This window comes from Lagenorhynchus albirostris, chromosome 6 (genome assembly GCF_949774975.1).
Source record: "Lagenorhynchus albirostris chromosome 6, mLagAlb1.1, whole genome shotgun sequence".
Taxonomy (NCBI): Eukaryota; Metazoa; Chordata; class Mammalia; order Artiodactyla; family Delphinidae; genus Lagenorhynchus; species Lagenorhynchus albirostris.
In genome coordinates, this window is record NC_083100.1 from 19,278,232 (window position 1) to 19,295,490 (window position 17,259).

General features: G+C 56.6%; 1 protein-coding gene across 4 annotated transcripts; it reads right to left on the minus strand.

Moving 5' to 3' along the window:
• Nucleotides 1-10,440: 10,440 nt before the first annotated feature.
• CTDSP1 (CTD small phosphatase 1) lies at nucleotides 10,441-16,114 on the minus strand. Of its 4 annotated transcripts, none has more exons than XM_060152124.1 (7): nucleotides 15,954-16,114; nucleotides 14,405-14,553; nucleotides 13,841-13,942; nucleotides 13,669-13,725; nucleotides 12,949-13,041; nucleotides 12,636-12,821; nucleotides 10,441-12,160 (listed from the first exon to the last, which is right to left on the minus strand). In XM_060152124.1, exons 1-7 carry the CDS (start codon nucleotides 16,018-16,020, stop codon nucleotides 12,032-12,034), a joined length of 783 nt encoding a protein of 260 aa, XP_060008107.1. In that variant the 5' UTR covers nucleotides 16,021-16,114; the 3' UTR covers nucleotides 10,441-12,031. The 4 variants fall into 4 exon arrangements, with proteins under 4 accessions (XP_060008107.1, XP_060008106.1, XP_060008109.1 ...); XM_060152123.1 differs by having other exon boundaries at nucleotides 13,841-13,945; XM_060152126.1 differs by lacking the exon at nucleotides 13,669-13,725.
• Nucleotides 16,115-17,259: the final 1,145 nt, after the last annotated feature.

A 17,259-nucleotide genomic window follows, 5' to 3' on the forward strand; every position in this document is an offset into this window, starting at 1 on the left:
TAGCTCCAGACACCCCGCAGTTACTATTCGGGTAGCCCACACAAAATGGGGTGGGACCGTGTCTGTTTGTTCGGTACTGTATCACCAGCATGTAGCACCGCTGACACTTTGCCGAGTGGGTGCGTGGGCAGATGGATGAATGGGCGGGTAGTCGGGTGGTTGGTTGGGTGTGTGGGTTAAAGTGATTGAGTGGATGGATGGATGAATGAATGAGTGAATCCTTCCAATGGGAACCACCCACCACCCACTGAGCAGCAAGAAATCTCTCCCCAATCTTCTTTTATGGTATCTGTTGTGGCTCTATTCCTTTGACCTGTAGCTGTGTTCTCCACTCCAGCTGTTCATCAGAATCACCTAGGGAGCTTTTTTTTTTAAACACAAAGGTGCTTTATTTCAAGTCCATGCCATCTAAATCTACTGAGTACAGTAATCAGGACCGGAGAGGGGACGAATTAGAACCTAAACAACAACAACAAAAAACACCGGGACGTTCGCCCCCTGCATTGCGAATCTTAGTTCAGAAGAATCCGTGCGCTGGTAAGCCAGTCTCGTCCCTGAGAAGCACGCTTCTCGCTCCGTTCTCCCTAGGGAGATTTTAAACAACACTGATGCTCCCATGCTTAGGATGTATCCATATCCCCAGGGATTCTAATTTAATTAGGCCTGGGTGGGGCCCAGTCTTGGGTACTTTATTTTCTGCCTTTTGGGAGGCGGGGCATAGGTGCTTTTAAAACTCCCCAGTGATTCTGATGAGCTAAGGAGGAGAGTCACTTGTCCCCGGTTATTTTTGTCCCTGGTTTCCTGCGCCTCCCTCCCAGGCTGGAGGCCACCCCATTCCCCATGGAACCTACCACCCAGTCCTGCATGGAGTTGCCCTCCATGAATGCTTCTTGAATCAGTGAATATAAATGAAAGGTCATGTGGCCCCCACCTCCGTGCACTGACAGCTGGAATCTATCTAATCTCTCCTTGCACCTGGAGTCTGAGTCACCCCTTGGAACAATGACCTGGTCTTTTACTGCTGGTAGACTCCCTCTTCCGAGTCCTGAAGGGTGACCCCCTCTCCCTGGCATTGTGGAATCTGGGGGCAAGGTCTCCCTGCCCAGCCTTTGATTAGCGCCCCCTCCAGCAGATCAGGGCCACCTGCCAACAGCCAGCACTGCATATGTAGGAGCCCCTTGTGCCTGGGTCCTGTCTGATGTTCCTGTCGGCCAGAGCCTCTTCCATGAGGTATTTCTCAACCCACAGAGACCCCAGGGCTCCCAGGACTCCTGGTTCAGTTGAACCAATTTGGGTACAAAGGAGGAAAATGTTTTCTGTTTTATTTCAATCACCACCTTCGTCAACATCCCTATTTTCACCAAAACAGACTGACCCTCACTAGCTGTACAGACATGGCTGTGTTTCTTCATCTATGAGGTGGGCGGTCGACAACTAGGTGATCTCTAAAGTCCCACCAGGGAGACTTCCCTGGTGGTGCAATGGATAAGACTCCGTGCTCCCAATGCTGGGGGCCTGGGTTAGATCCCTAGTCAGGGAGCTAGATTCCACATGCATGCCGCAACTAAGAGTTCGCGTGCCACAACTAAGGAGCCCGGGAGCCACAACTAAGGAGCCCGCCTGCTGCAACCAAGACCCAGTGCAACTAACTAACTAAATAAATAAATATTTAAAGTCCTACAGAGACATGCTCTGAGTCTAGGAGGAAACAGCAAGAGGAATAGAGGGTAGACAAGATGAGGCTCTTCTTGTCCATCAAAGCAGTGGAGACTCTGGCAAGCAGGGGCTTGAAAAAGCTGGGGCTCTCCTCCCTAGAGAAAAATCAGGACTGGGGACCTCCAGCAGCTTGAACAGGGAAGGGGTAGGGAGGGGTGAGGAAGGGCATTCTGGGGAGGGCAGCCCCGAGAGGGGGACTCATGCTTCAAGGGCACCTGCCAACTGCTCCTGCCCTGTCAACGCTGGTCAGGGCAGATGCCTCTGGCCCGCCCCCCTGGTCCTCCCCAGCCTCCAGTCTCTCCTGAACTGCTGGGAGGAATATGGGTCCCATGCTGCCCCAATGCCGACAGCACAGCCCTGCGTTTGGATATGTGATGTCTTCTCTCTAAGCTTGAATTCACTGGCTCCCCCCTCACTCCTGGTCCCCTCTCTCCTCTGTCCCCACCTCGAGGAAGGGCACCAACACTCCCAGACCCCAAAGCCATCCATTGGTGCAGCAGCCTGGACCCCTCCCTCTCTGGCCCTTCTGTCCACCTGAACGCCTCTCCAGTCTGCGCCCAACACCCCCCCACCTCTCTCTGCTTCTAGTAACACCACACTGTTCACTGGCCCTGGCCACCCCCCACCCACCCATGCTGCTTCTCACCCTCCCCTCATGTCCCTCCTTTCTCCTTTAGTTTTCTTTTCCAGTGCCCTCGCCACCTGTCTTCACTTGGCCAACACTCACATGCTCTTCTTGACTCAATTTAGGTCTCATTTCTTCCAAGATACCTTCCCGGAATCCTCAAGCTAGACTAGACCCCTCCTCAGGGACTCCAAGGCATCTTGGCCGGATGCCTCTCTTGGACCCCTGACCACATGATGATGAGAGGATCCGTTTATAAGTCTGAGGTCCCCAAGGTCAAGGACCTAGACACATTTGTCTGTAGCCCCCAGATCCTAGCACATAGTAGGTGCTCAATAAATACTCTTGAAGCTGAAAGACTGAACCGCAGAATAGAAGGGATGGCCCATCTTGGGACCGTGGAGGGAGTTAGGGCTCCTGCTGCCCCCAGGTCCCATCTTTCCTTTAGTAACTGCTGCCTTGTTGTCCTCAGAGTTGGGGCTCCAGAGAGCCCCAGAGTGCTGTCACTGCTCTTCATTCTTAGTCATGCAGTTCTCAGCGGGACAGGGATGTGGCAGTTCCCAAACAAAGGACACCCTCCTGCTTTGTTAGGCCCGTGAGAGCAGAGGAAGTGGACATATCCCAGCCCCCAGCCTGCTCACTCTGCCTCGCCCTGAGCCTGAACAGGCTTCCTGGGAAGCGGGTGGTCAGTACATCCCAAGATCCTGACCTGGACTTGGCTCCCACCTCCCCCCACCCCATTTTAGCTGAATGGAGCCACAGTGCCTGGTGAGGCTGAGGGGACGGGTCCTGGTGGAGGAGAGATGGGGCAGAGGTGCATGCGAGGGTGGCCGAGCCTGGACCAGGGCCCAGGGTCCTGTTGCCCCCAGTCCCCTGCCGCCTCTCTGCCTTTGCCCATTCAATCCCTGAGGGCTGTTGTTCACACCCTAGTATCCAGGAGACGAGAGCCCTGAGGTCCCAGGTGTGTCAAGGGAATGGGGACACAGAGAAAGAAACCATTTCAGATGAGGAAGAAATGAGCAAAGAGACAGTGGACGCGGGGGTTAGGGGGAGAGTGAGGTCAGGGTGACCAGCTAGTCCCGGTTTGCCCAGGACTGGAGCGTTTTACATCTAGAAGTCCCCAGATACTCTTCAGTCCAGGGCAGTCGGGCGGGGATGGGTGACACCTGAGGTGGGGTGGGGACTGGAGGCAAGTGGGGGTCGGAAAGAGCAGTTGTCTGGGGTGAAGCTGCACAATCCTTCCCTTGGAGGCCCAGGAAGCCACACTGGGCTCCCTGCCCTTTCCAGACTCTGCAGAGAACGAAGCCCCTCCCTCACACCCGCGCCAAGGAGCTGCAGGAGGCCCCAGGCTACCCGCCAGGAGCAGGGGACCCCGTTCTGTCCTCTCCCACCACCTGTGGTCCCGTGTGTCCCCACAGGTGGCCTTACCTGTCTGGAGGACGCAGCTGCCACCTGGGAGATCTCAGGGAGCTGTGGCAGGCTGGCCGGAGGAGAGCGACCTTTGTCCCTCCCCCCCCACACCCCAGGAACTGCCTTCGCCATATAAGGGAAGACAGAGAGAGAGAGAGAGGATGGGTGAGGGGGTGGGGAGGCAGGTGCCCGCCAGGTCCCTGGGAGCCAGGAGCCCAGCGACCGCCTGACGCCCAGAGCCAAGGTGCCCCACCCTTGGCTCCCGAGCAGTTGCCCAGGGATGGGATGCGTTTCTGCCCAGGGCCCAGGCAGGATGGGATGCAGGTGGACAGCATCTGTCAGGAAAGATAGGGGCACCTGGACACTTCCTCCCTTCCACCCAGAGGAGCCGGCACTGCCGTCCTCCCTCCTTCCCTGGGGGAGCGGCCCTGGGGTGGGGGAGCCCTGGACCCAGGGATTCAGGGTCAGGTGTTCAGACTTAGGGCCCTTCCAGGACATATGGGACACTGGCTCCCCTAGAGGTCGCGCACTCAGAGGGGCACCGCGCTCTTCTTGCCTCCCTCTTCAGACGCGCTGGCTCCACCCGGAGTTTTTATGAGCCGCCATAAACCGTTGCCTTTGGACTCTGCTCTGCTGCTCTCTCCCAGGAGCCACAGCTTCCATTTCTGAACCTGATCCTGGGGGGCTTCTCACTCAGAAGGGGAAAGGAGCGCAGCCCCCTCAGGAAGCAGGTCTCACTCAGAGGTCGGCGTTGCCACAGACTCAGCACCCTGGGCAGCTGCCTCCGACCTCCACTGCTGCAGAAGTTCTCCTGTCGCCTCTGAACTGTGGTCCTTAGGAGCGTGCGCGGAAGTGGGCTGGGTGAGGGCAGCTGCTTCTTCTGACCACACCTTCCCAAGAGTTCTAGAGACCAAATGTACATTTGTGTGCACACGTGCGCGTGTGCATGCAGGTGTGTGTGTGAGCTCACGCACAGTTTGATAAGAGGAATAAACACACCGCAGGTGCTATTTTGTTTCTAAAAAAACAGGGCTTCCCTGGTGACGCAGTGGTTGAGAGTCCGCCTGCCAATGCAGGGGACACGGGTTCGTGCCCCGGTCCGGGAAGATCCCACAAGCCGCGAAGCGGCTGGACCCGTGAGCCACGACCGCTGAGCCTGCGCGTCCGGAAGCTGTGCTCCACGCGTCCAGAGAGGAGCCTGTGCTCCGGAACGGGAGAGGCCACAACAGTGAGAGGCCCGGGTACCGCAGAAAAACAAAACAAAACACATTTTTGTGTGAATAAAAAGTATATGTTCACTCAATTATACAGACAGGCAAAAAAGAAAGGAAAAACTCATTTATAATTCCACTACAGAGATAAATCTAGGTAATTTATTTTGGAGTATTTCTTTCAAGTTATTGCCCAGTACATATGCTGTGTGCGTACTATATGTATATAATATCTATCATCTATCAGTCTTCATATATATCCTTTTTACTGTGACATGTTACATGCTAATTGGCAGTGTCATTTTAATTGTCTCATGATAACCCATTAGATAGATAGCATAGCTTATGTAAGCAATAGCTCATTATTGGACTTTCGAATTATATCCAATTACTTGATACTACTAAGAATGCTGTGATAAGTATTCTTATTGCTAAATCTTTGCCAATAGATTGTATCCATTATTATTTATTTAGGATAAACTCCTAAAAGTGGGATTGCTGGGTCGAAGATGTGAATAGGCCAGTTGCCTTCCAGAAAAATCGCATTAATTTATAGTCGCACCAGCACTACAGGCATTTGCCTGTTTGCCCGGTACTGGACTCCAGCTTTTAAGAAAATTTCTGTCAGTTTGAATGTCCAAAAGAAAATTGTCTTTGTGTCGATTTATATTTCTTTGATTACCAGTGAGCTAGACCATTAAAAAATATATTTATTGGGGAACTCCCCGGCGGTCCAGTGGTTGGGACTTGGTGATTTCACTGCTGGGGCCGGGTTCAATGCCTGGTCAGGGAACTAAGATCCCGCAGGCCGAGTGATACAGCTTAAATATGTAAATACAGGCTATGTCTTCTGTGAATTTTTAACTGATTTGTTGGAGTTGTTTATATATTTAATGTATTAAGGTTGGTAACCTGCTTGCAATTTATGGTATAGTTTTCTCTAATTTATTGCTTGCCTTTTAACTTAGCCTTAGAATTTTGGGGTAGAACTTTTTTTTTTTGGCATGTGGGATCTTAGTTCCCCGACCAAGGATTGAACCAGGGATTGAACTCCACTCCCTGCAGTGCAGGCATGGAATCTCAACCACTGGACCACAAGGGAAGTCAGGAGAACATATGTTTTTAAAAATTATTTCCAATTTCTTAATTTTGATAAATGTCAAACATATAGAAAAGGAGAAATAATAGTATGGTAGTATAATAATAAACACCCATGGACTCAAGAATTAACATTTGCTATATATATATATTTGGAAGTTGCAGATATTATTATACTTCAGCTCAAAATATTTGTCATACATCTCTTAAGAAGTAGAACAATCTCCTTCATAACTGTAATACGATTTTTGCAACTGAGAACATTAACAATTATTTCTAATATCATCTTCCGTGAAATACATAATCAGATTTCTCCAGTTGTCCACAGGAGGACTGTAACACCTGGTTTCATTGATTCTTGATCAAACCAAGATCATGCATTTCCTTTGATTGTTATGTCTCTTCAGTATCTTTTAATCTAGAAGAGTCCTGCTACTTTTTTCTATGACATGGGCTTACCTGAGTCAAGGGCAGTGTCTTGTAGTGTTCACACCGGGATTTGTCTTTCTTTGTGTATTTTTTTTTAATTTATTTAATTAATTAATTTATTTTTGGCTGTGTTGGGTCTTCATTGCGGTGCGCGGGCTTCTCTTGTTGCGGAGCATGGGCTCTAGGTGCGCAGACTTCAGTAGTTGTGGCATGTGGGCTCAGTAGTTGTGGCGCACGGGCTTAGTTGCTCCGTGGCATGTGGGATCTTCCCAGACCAGGGCTCGAACCCATGTCCCCTGCATTGGCAGGCGGATCCTCAACCGCTGCGCCATCAGGGAAGCCCCTCTTTGTGTATTTTTAAATTTGTTTCTCTTCCTCCTGTATTTCCCACAAACTGCAAGTACCTCTAAAGGCTTGGTAGGTCCTGGTTAAACAAGTTTTTCAAGAATATGTGAAAAAGGACAGTGTTTCTCCAACTGTAATATCTTAAGAATCACTGGGGAATCTATTTGAAGTGCAGATTCTGATTCTATAGGTCTGGAGTGGGGCCTGAGACTCTGCATTACTATCAAGCTCCCAGATGGTGCTGATGTTCCATTCGGTGGACCACACTTTGAGCAGCGTGGTCAAAAGTGTTGCTGTGTACTTCACACTGTCTGGCATCAGCAGGTATATAATGTCAAGTTGTCTCAGCATATGAGTGATGGCGAAGTCTGATCCCTTGATTACGGTGGTAATTGCCAGATATTGCCACCTGAAAGGCACATTTCCTCCTTACAATTAGAGGTCATATTAGGGTAATCTTGGGGCAATTAGAAGTCATCTCCAGGCACTGGCGGAACAAAAGTTTCAGATTATTTACCACTTTTTACCTCTCCTTTTGTAATATTATTTTGTAATTACTTTGTTAATGTCTGTTTTTCCCACAGTGTCTGTTTTGCTCACTGCTGTATCCTAGTGCCTGGTACAGAGCAGGCATGCAATGACTGTTTGAAGGAAAGAAATGGAATTTGTGATTTCTATCTTTGATAATATATTTAGAAAGCTGTTTTTAATTTAAATCGATTTTTATTTTTAAAAACTAATAAATGTACCTGGTAAAATAATTCAAAATATAAAGATATATAATAAAACGTGTCCCTCTCATCTTAAATGACTCCCACCCAGTCCCCCAGCTCTGCTCCCCACAATTAGCCACAATTCCCATTTCTTGTGTACCCTATGGAAGTATACAAAATTATATATGTATATTTGTGTCTACTTTTATATTTCTCTTTAGTGGGAAAACACCATCACCATTGCTATGAATCTTGTTTTGTTTCATTGACTGGTTTACCTTGGCGATCATTCTATATCTGCTTGGATAGTTTCACCTCATTGTTTTTCATCACTATATAGTATTCTCTGGTATAGATACAGCGGCATTTATTTAACTAGTCCCTTATTCTTGGACACTGAAGTTATTTCAAGTGCTTTGCTATTACCAACAAGGATGAAATTAATACACATATGCATACAAAGTTATATGCATATACATTTTATCTACCACATAAATTCCTAAAAGTGCAAAAAATGCTGCCTGTTCCTTCTGTTCTCTGTGTGCGTAACAAGCAAATAGTGAATAACTGAGCCCCACATCAGGCTCAGTGAGAGACATTCTCACAGCTGAAGTTTCCAAAGCCAGAAGTCAGGTTGCCTTCCTCCCTCCCCTCCACCCGTGCTCCCAGAGCCAACCAGCCACAGCTTCCTGCCAAGTTCATCTCCTATGTCACATCCATCGCTTCGTCCTTCTCTCTTCATTCTGCCTCAGCTTCAGTTCTGGTCTTCATCGTCTGTCTTCAGAACCACGGCTGTGGTCTCCCCTCAGGGAGAGTCTTATGTCCCCATACCCCTGATTTAGCTTTCAACGCGCAGCTGCCAGGTTTGAGTCGGCCCCTCTCTTGTTCAGTGTCCCCCAGTGTCCCTCAATGGCACCCAAGGCCCGCAATGCAAAGGCCACTCCCTCGGTCTGCCTACAGATCTTCGATACCTCCCTCCCGCTTTCTGCGGCGTCATTTCCCATCCTTCCCCCCACTGTGTGCAATTCCAAAATTGTCACTTCCCACTCTCCCTACTGTGGCCCACCTGAAGCTCTGGCTTCCTTTCCTGGTGTACCTCCACTCACAGACCACCTTCACCCGAACCTCTCTCCTTCCCAAATCCTCTGAGCCTCACTCCCGCGGGAAGGATTTCCAGTCCCCCCCCATGGCCGCCGCAGAGGGGCTAGGTGTCCCCTGTGCCCCCTGCCCTCCGTGTTATCTCTTGCACTGCATTTGCAGCCTTTCAGGGTTGGACAGGCCGTTCAGGTGTCTTTCTCCACACTAAGGTGTGAGTTCCTTGAGAGCGGCGGCACAGCCTAGTGATGGCATGTCCCCCGGTCCTGGCACTGTGCCTGGTACAAAGTAAGCTCTGATACACGCGGCTGTGTTGAACTCTGTGGGTGAAGTGTGTGGGGTGCGGGACGGGGGAAGGCTGGCTGTGGTCTCGTTCAGAGTTGGAAGCTGTGGCGACTCTCTGGTGGGATGCAAATCTGGAGGGACTAGTGTTTGCATGGAGAGCAGGAAATAGTGCAGGACCCCAAGCAGGGTCAGGGCAGAGGCAGGGCGGACTCTGTATTCACCCTGCCAAGGGCTCCGGGGCTTCTGCTCAGACTGGAACTGGAGCTGATGGCACTGAGCGAGGGTACTGCGGCTTCTCTTCCCAGGTGGATGCTTCGTGACACTTTCCTGCCAGGGAAAAGCAGCGGGGAGCGGGCAGTATCACACTGCAGATCCCCTCAGAGACTTGGGGGGCAGATCAGCATCTGAGGCACCAGCAGGCAGCCTTGAGGCTGGATCCACAAGGTAAGGGTGTGAGGGGGTGTGAGGGGTAGGGGAGGTGGAGCTGCGGGAACAGGGATCACCTTTGGGAGGGGCAGACCTCCCTTCCCCGCAGTGGGTTTGTTCGGGCGGGCGGGATGGAGCCAGAAGCTACCCACTCCCGGTAGAGGGGGGAATGAAGCCTGCCCTCATCTTTCCAGCCACGGGCGGGGTGGGGGAGAGGGCTGGGTGTGTGCGCCCAGAGGGCGGGCAGCGGAGGCCCGGGGCTGGGGACCCCGGGCGTCCGCGAGGAGAGAGGCCTCTAGCGGCCACCGCGGGAAGCAGGAGAGGGCGGGCCGGGAAGGCACTTCCTGCCAGGGCCTGGGGCTGCCCAGTTTTGCAAAGGAAGTGCTGCCAGGGCCGGAGGGGCGGAGGCAGGAAGTGGGCCAGAGGCTCGTGCGAGGGTGCGGCCGGCGGGTAGTGAGAGGCCGCGGTCGGAGTGGGTGCGGAGGTGAACGAGACCGAGCCCGCGATCCCACCCATCCTCCCCAGAGCCCCAGACGCCTCAGCCTGCCAGCACGTCTGGCGGCGCGGCTCAGCCCGCGACGCCTCGGCCGCCCGCACGCGGCCTGGATCAACCACGTTCTAAGTTCTTCCGTTTGGAGCTGAACTTGGCTTCCCTCTAACTCGTCCCGCACCCCACCTCCCCACTCTGGGGCCTCATGAGCCCTTCCCCTCCGCTCCAGAGCGGAGACCACACCCCTCCCGTCTCCGAATACCTTCCAGGGGCCTCTCCTAGGGACGCATTTCAGCTTGCTTTAGAGCTAATAATATTGAGTCCTCCCTGCGCAGGCGTTTAATCAATTCTGTAGAGGGCCTGTCTCCATTCTGCAGATTAGATAACTGAGGCCAAGAGGTAGAATTAAATGGCACAGCCGGATGCACTCAGATCCATTCAAAGTTCGCACTTTCATTGAAGCCCCAGGGGGCTTAGGGCAGCCCTTCCCTCCACTACTACTGCCGTCGCTCCTAAGGGTTTGCTGAAGCGAGGTGTGGCTTCATGGGACTCCCCGCACATCAACGCCCCCCCCCCGCAATAACCACAGAGTCAGGATAGGGGGGTCTGGCTTTCTTTTTAGTTCTCATCACTTTGGGGCTCTCCGTTACAGAGAAGGCACTTAGATGGGAAGGTCACCTGATTCAGACCAACCCTGTCCTCCCTCCCACCCCCAGCTCTCTGGGGTGGGGGGGAAGGGTAACGACATCTCCACCTGACATCCCCCTTGGCACTGGTATGTGGGTCCCCTTAACCGACAGGCCCTGGGGAGAGCCCAAGGCCTTGACCTCCAGACCCAGCATTTGGGGGAGGGGTTCCAGACAAAGGACTCAGAGCTGGAAGGCAGCATGTCCTGGGAGCTGCCCCCAGCCAGCAGGGCGCGAGGCAGAGGGCTGCAGGGGTGGGTTGGCACAGGGGAGGGGGACAGCTTGGCCAGGCTTCCTGGAGCCCCCCAAACTCTGCAAGAAGGGTCCCACCTCCTACAGATCCCCTAAAGGCACCGGTGAAGTATGGGGTGGGTAGGGGAGGCACCCCTTAGGCGGTGTAGAGACCCACACACGCACACGCCGTGGTGGGCCTAGCATAGCGCTGGGCACAGAGAAGGTGGTCAACAAATGTGTTTTGAATGTATGAATAAACGGAGCTGAAAAGGGTGTGAGGGACAAAGGACAGGGCCTGGGGCCCTTTGGCCCAGCCTGTTTCATTCAGAAAATAGCAGTTTAAAAAATGTAGAAATCCTTTCCCTCCTCCCCCCAGTTTATGGGTCCAGGAAAGGGGTGAGGGAAGGGTGTCTCCACCCCAACCCTTCCCTCTCCCCTTCCCCTAAAAATCTATATACACATATACATATTTATACGGCACCGCAAAGGGATCCTGCCTATGCCTCCACACTCGGAGCTGGGGCACCAAACCCCAGGGCCTTGGGGTGGTCAAGGCAAAGGTGAGAGGTTGGAGCTTGGGCCGTGTGGGAAGCAGCCCTCAGGTGCTGATGAGCCCAGAGAAGCTGGATTCTAGGGTCTTGAAGGACAGACCCCTGCTCCCTTTATAAGTGGTAACAGATCTTCTATCCTCCCCGCCCTCCTAGGCAGAGATTGGTGGAGGCTATAGCAGTCCCAAGGTAGGAGGTGGGGAGACTGGGTCCTCCCCCACCAGCCTAGATTGCTGCAACCTGATGGCTGTTCCAGGCAGAGCTGACCCGGATCGTGGCCCTGGGAAAATTGGGCTGAGAAGACGGCTCTATGCAAGGCACTTGGTGTCCACTGTTCCCAGGCTGGGGGCCCAAGGCGTGGGGCAGCAAAACTCTGCCCCTCCCCCAGGCAGAACTGGAAGGGCCCGAGGGACCCAATTTGGCAGCAAAGAAACATGGCCATGCAGAGAGAGAGAGAGAGAGAGAGAGAGAGAGAGAGAAAGGAGGGAGGCGGCACGCAGGGCCCCCCAGGTCCCCCCAAGAAGGAGGAGGTTCTAAGGCACTGACACAGGGACCCGGGGACTCGGCGCCCTCGGTGCAGCCTGCCGCCCCCTGCACAGCCTGGCCGGGCTGGCGGGGGAGACGCCCACTTCCCCGTGGCGCTGAGTTTTCTTTAGGAAGAGTCCGCGTGTGAGGGGTGAGGGTGAGGTCGGGGGCAGGTCCTGGCCCCGTGGCGCCTCACTAGCTGCCGGGCCGAGGCTGCCTGAGCACTGAGTACACGTCATCCACACGGCTGAGCTGCTCGAAGAAGGGCAGGAGGTCGTGGAGCTCCGTGTCACTCATGTTGTCAAACCACGAGGCCACCGGTACCTGAGCAGATGGGTGTAGGGCGGTGAGGGCCACCTCCTGGAAGCCCCTTACCCAGTCCTCAGACATTCTGACGGCAGCCCCAGTGAGTCACATTTACACACAGGTCAGAGCAGAGGTTCCACGAGACCATACTTAACCTTACCATGTGCTAAGCACTCTGATATTTTCAGTTCTATTTCATTTTTTAAAAGAATCCCAACTAAGACACACTAAATTATTTCTGTGTTCCACTAACAGCTCACGACTGGCGGTATGAAAAATGGAAACTGCTCCAGTGTCCAGCAGGGACCCGAGCCCATGGCAGGTGCCCTGTATCTGCAGGGAGAATGGGCTGAGTGACTAACACAGAACAGGGAGCAGCAGTGAGTGGACCAGGCGGGTGGGCAGCAGGCATGGGTCACTGAGGAAAGAGGGAGGAATGGGAGGGCACCAGACCCCAGCAGGGGCCCCCATCCCCACCCTGCCCGGCACTTACGGCGTTATCTGGATGGAAGACATAGGAGGCGGGTGAGTTGTCCAGGATGAGCACCCGCCGAAGGTCTCGGCCCAGCCGGCTCAGGTCCTTCACGTAGTTCCCCCGGTGGAAGACACATGACTCACGAAACAGCCGCGCCCGGAAGGCCCCCCACTTGTCCAGCAGGTCAGCTACTGGGTCTGCGTACTGGGGGGCAGGAGGTGGGTCATCCAGGGCCAAGAGCGACCCAGAGGTCACTGCCCAGAGGTCGTGCGCTGGAGGCAGATAGGAAGCAGAGATGCCCCAGGAGGCCTTCGGAGCGTGGAGGGCTCACCTTGGCAAGGCTGGCGGTGAACAGCACACATTCGAACAGCTCACCCATCCGCTGCAGGAACTCGTCGACGTGGGGCCGCTTCAGCACATAGACCTGGGGGGTGGGCCAGTGAGGGGACTGCTGGCCCAGAGGCCTGGGTGGGGTGGGGCGGCCGGGGGCTGGGAGGGAGTGGGTGGAGGAGGCACAGGAGGGAGGCTGGTCCCATGGCCTGTGGGCTCCACTCAGCCAGCCGGTGCAACCACCACTGGGGAAGACACCCACCCATCCAGAAGAGTATCAAAATGAACCTCCAACTCCTGGTTTCGGGCCCTGCCTCAAAGGGCATCACTAATTCCTAGCCCCTTCCTCCACCATGGCCTCAGCCAGATGTAGGGGCCTGGGGGCAACCCCCTCACCCCAGAGCTGCAGAGCACCGGCCCCCGAGCCAAGTAATGGAGAACAGGCTGGACAGCACACAACCTATCCTGAATTACTTGAACTGGGTCCCGGGCAGGGTGGGGCGAGGGGGCACCGAAGAGGACCCCGACTCCCTGCAGGCCTTGGAGTCGGGCCAAGTCCCTGAGGGTCCGTGTGACCTTAGGCAAGTCTCACACCCTCTCTGGGCCTCTGACATTCCACATCTATGAGTCCCATCTGGGACTCTCAGGATTGGTGGGAAGAGCCTGGGGTCTGGAAGACAGATGCCAAGCCTACCACCTCCCCCCACACCCGGCCCCTCACCTGGTGGACCACCCCATCAATCTCCACAGGGATGATGAAGTCGGCATTGTTCACTGGCTGTGAGGGGGGAAAAGAGCTGCTGGAGCTGGGGCGAGGCCCGCCGAGACCGCCTCCCAGACCAGGGCAGACTCCCTTAGAGACCCGGGGCTGAGGGCTGCTGGGCAGGGCCCACCTTGAAGGAGCTGTGCACCAGGGTCTCGTCCAGGTCGATGACTACGCAGATCTTGTCCGAGTCCTGGGCCTTGGCCTCGGGGAGCAGGTACTGGACTGGGGTCTGCTGTGGGGACGGGCAGGGCTGGCTGCGGCACCTCTCTCAAGCCCCAGTCATTTCTCCTCCACGTGTCTTCCCTCCCCCAGCCCTCTACCTGGCGAGCCACAAGGACAGTGGGAGAGACCAACCCCTTCCCAGCTTTGCCCCTGCCAACTCTGGAGCCTGGGGTAGGCCGCCTGGCTCTCTGGGCTTCACTTCCTGACCTGGGAAACCAAGGCAGAGGAAAGCTTCCACTTCTGAAGGGGAAATTCAGAATTCCCGTGGTTGGGGGGCCCTCCCCTGGGAGGCAGTCTTGGGGCATTCAGGGCTGGGAAGGCCTGGGAGGGTGGAGGGCTTGGTGGGGGGACAGGGGGGCTCCACCCTCCTTCCAGGGTCTATGAGCAGGTCATGAAGAGCCCCCTCCCCCTAAACCCCCTGAGGGCTGAGCCCAGGTGCCCCTGAAGCGCCCTCCTGGCCATCACACACCTTGGGGACAGCACCGTTCTCCTCCACGAGCAGGGGCGCCCCACTGTGGGCAGGCAGGGCCTCCCCATCATCCCGGCAGACGCAGCAGAACAGTGAGTGGAGGAGGCCCCGACTCCGGGGCTTCTGAGAAGCCGCAGACTTCTGGTCACCTGAAGCAGGGAGGCCCAAGGTGGGGGAAGGCACGCTGACTGGCCTGCAGAGGTGGGCACGTGTGCCCAGGCACGAACCCCTGGGCTGAGAGGCTCTGGCCGTGCTGCCTTCATTGAGGGAGACACACGAAAGTGGCATCCAGACAGTCTTGGCTCCAGGCCACCCCTCCGCTCCCCACAAGTCCTTCTAGTGTGGGTACAAAGTTACCCACATTAGGGAGTGGGCTGGCTGGAGGCGGGGACTGAAGGTGTTTTCTCTTCCTAACAGCCTCCATCGCTGCTGGGGGATCAGCCCACTGGGGGCACCTCCTGGCACACCCTGTACCTGAGCAGCCCCTATTCAGTAGGGCCCCTGCCAGAGAGGGTTGAGGCCTGGGGCCCTGGGGCCCACTCCTGCTCTCCTTCCCCTCCTTCCATCCTCTCCGCCTCCAGAGGTGCAAAGTCCTCCCTGAGGCTGGGCCCAGAGACAGGGGGTGGGTGCCTGGGGCCAGTGTCCTGCCGCCATCTGCTGGCCCCTCCTCCTCCGCCCCCGCCCGGACCTCCAACTTAGGTCCCGCTGATAGACGGCCCGCCCTCCAACATCCCCTCCACCCGGCCCGGGCAGAGCTAGGCCCGGGCCACAGGTGCGAATACCTGGAGGGACTTCCTAGCCTCTTAAGTCAACACCGGGACAAGGAAGGGCAGACCCCCGGCCCAGACCCGTCAAGCCCCGGGGTGCCCGGCCGAGGCCGGCGGCATCTCGAGTCGGTGCGTGTGCGCTCAGACCCGGCGCCCACCGGCCTGCAGCCGGGGCTCCGAGTACCCGGTCTGACGCGGGTCTCCCCGCGGGCGCGCTGGCGATCCTTAAAAGTGGTTGTCCCTCTCTGCGTCTCCGAGAGGCTCGGCGCCTCCACAAGTGACGCGAAAGTTTGTGAAGAACGTGGCTGTGTGGTAGCGGGAGATCCTTCCAACCCTCCCCAGCCCGCTGTCACCTCTGCGCCCCCTCCCTTGACCCGACCAGACCGCGGCCCAGAGGGGGCGGAGTCTCAGCTGGTGGCCTGAAGGCGCCCTCTTCAACCCCCCCATCTCCCAGCCCCACTGGCGCCAATGGGGGGGAGGGGGCGACTCCCGGGCATCGCGCACAGCCAGTCCGGGAAACCCGGAGGGCGCCCCTTCTCTACCCCTGCCTCAGTTTCCCCACCTCGAGCAGACAGGAGCGCCCAAAAGGGGGCAGGCCCCGCCCCGCGTCTCTGAGCCTCTGCGAGTTCAAACTCTCAACCAGCTCCCCCTCCGGTTGGAAGCTTCGGGCCCCGCCGAGTCGGGAGCCTGGGGCGGCAGCGGCGGCTGCCCTGGGGAGGGTCGCGGCCCCCTCTTCCTCCCCGCAGCGCCCGGATTGCGGGTCCCTCCGCGCGCCCCAATACCTTTGCTCCGTAGCGGGCTCCGCGCTTCCTCCTTGCTGATCTGAGTAATGACGGCCGAGCTGTCCATGGGGCCGGGCGCGCTCCGCTCCGGCCGGACTCTGGCCCGGGCGCCCGGCCTCCCCCCCGGCTCGGGCCGGAATCGGGGCGCGGGGGGGAGGGGAGGGGTGGGAGGGAGGGATCCCCGCGAGCTTCGGAGGGGAGGGGAGCCAGGTTCTTAGGGGGAGGGGGAGGGAGGGGGCGCGGAGGAAACTTTGTTACAACATGGAGTTTCCTCCCCGCGAGGCGGATGCAAACATGGAACCCGGGCGCCGTTTCAAGGCTCCCCCTTAAAAGGGCAACGGTTTCGACGTGACCTGGACTTGGCCGGGGCTTTCATCACTTCTGGGGCCGGCGCGGCTTGGCGGGCTAGGAGGCGGGCCCGGCCGGGTTCCTGCCGCACTCCAGGGGGCGTCGCCTCCCTTCCTGCCGCCCGCCCGCCTGCGGGGCCGAGCCTCTGCGGCTGCGTGGCAGGGCCGGCACCCGGCCCACCATTCTCCGGCGCTGGGCGGCCAGGGGACAGGGCCCGCCCGGAGCGCCCACGCCCGGGAGTGCCCCGAGGGCGGCGCGGCTCCACCTCTGCACATTCCGAGGGTCGGGGGCTGGCAGCTTCTCGGTTTCCTCATCTGGGAAATAGGGTAACACCGTCTAGTCTGTAAAATGGGTCTCTCCGGTGGTCTAGGGGCCATCTCGCAGGGAAGTCGTGAGCGTGCAAAGACTCTTTGCTACCTTCAAACGTCTGTGCAGATCCACATAATTAGGCTCTTAACCGGACCAAGACTGTCACCACCTACCGCAGTCTCGGGCCCCTTCCCCTAAACCCGGAGTTGTAGGGCGTGGAAATTCCAACTGTCTGCCCCGGGATGCCCCCTGCCGACCTCTCCCAACCGCCTCACCTGGCGCCCGGCCACGTCCACTCCAGCCACCTGGCTTTCTCGCCAGAAGCCTAGCGCCTCCACGCCTCAGGGCCTTTGTACCTGCTGTTCTCCCGGCCTGGAATGCGCCTCCTTCGACTTCTCACAGCCAAATCCCACCGACCTCGAAGAAATGACACCCCCTCCAAGAGGCTTTTCTAGGCCCCTCCCCTACTCCCTACGCCGGCCACGATGTGACTGTTGGGCAGGGGGGAAAATCAAGCGGCGGCTACACACAGTGGGGCCCCCATCCCTTTGGGCTCAATGCCCAACCGTGGGGACCACACCGTCAACTGGAGGACCTTGAACACCCGCTCCACCCGGGTCTGTGCAGACACACCGGCGGGCGCGGGGCC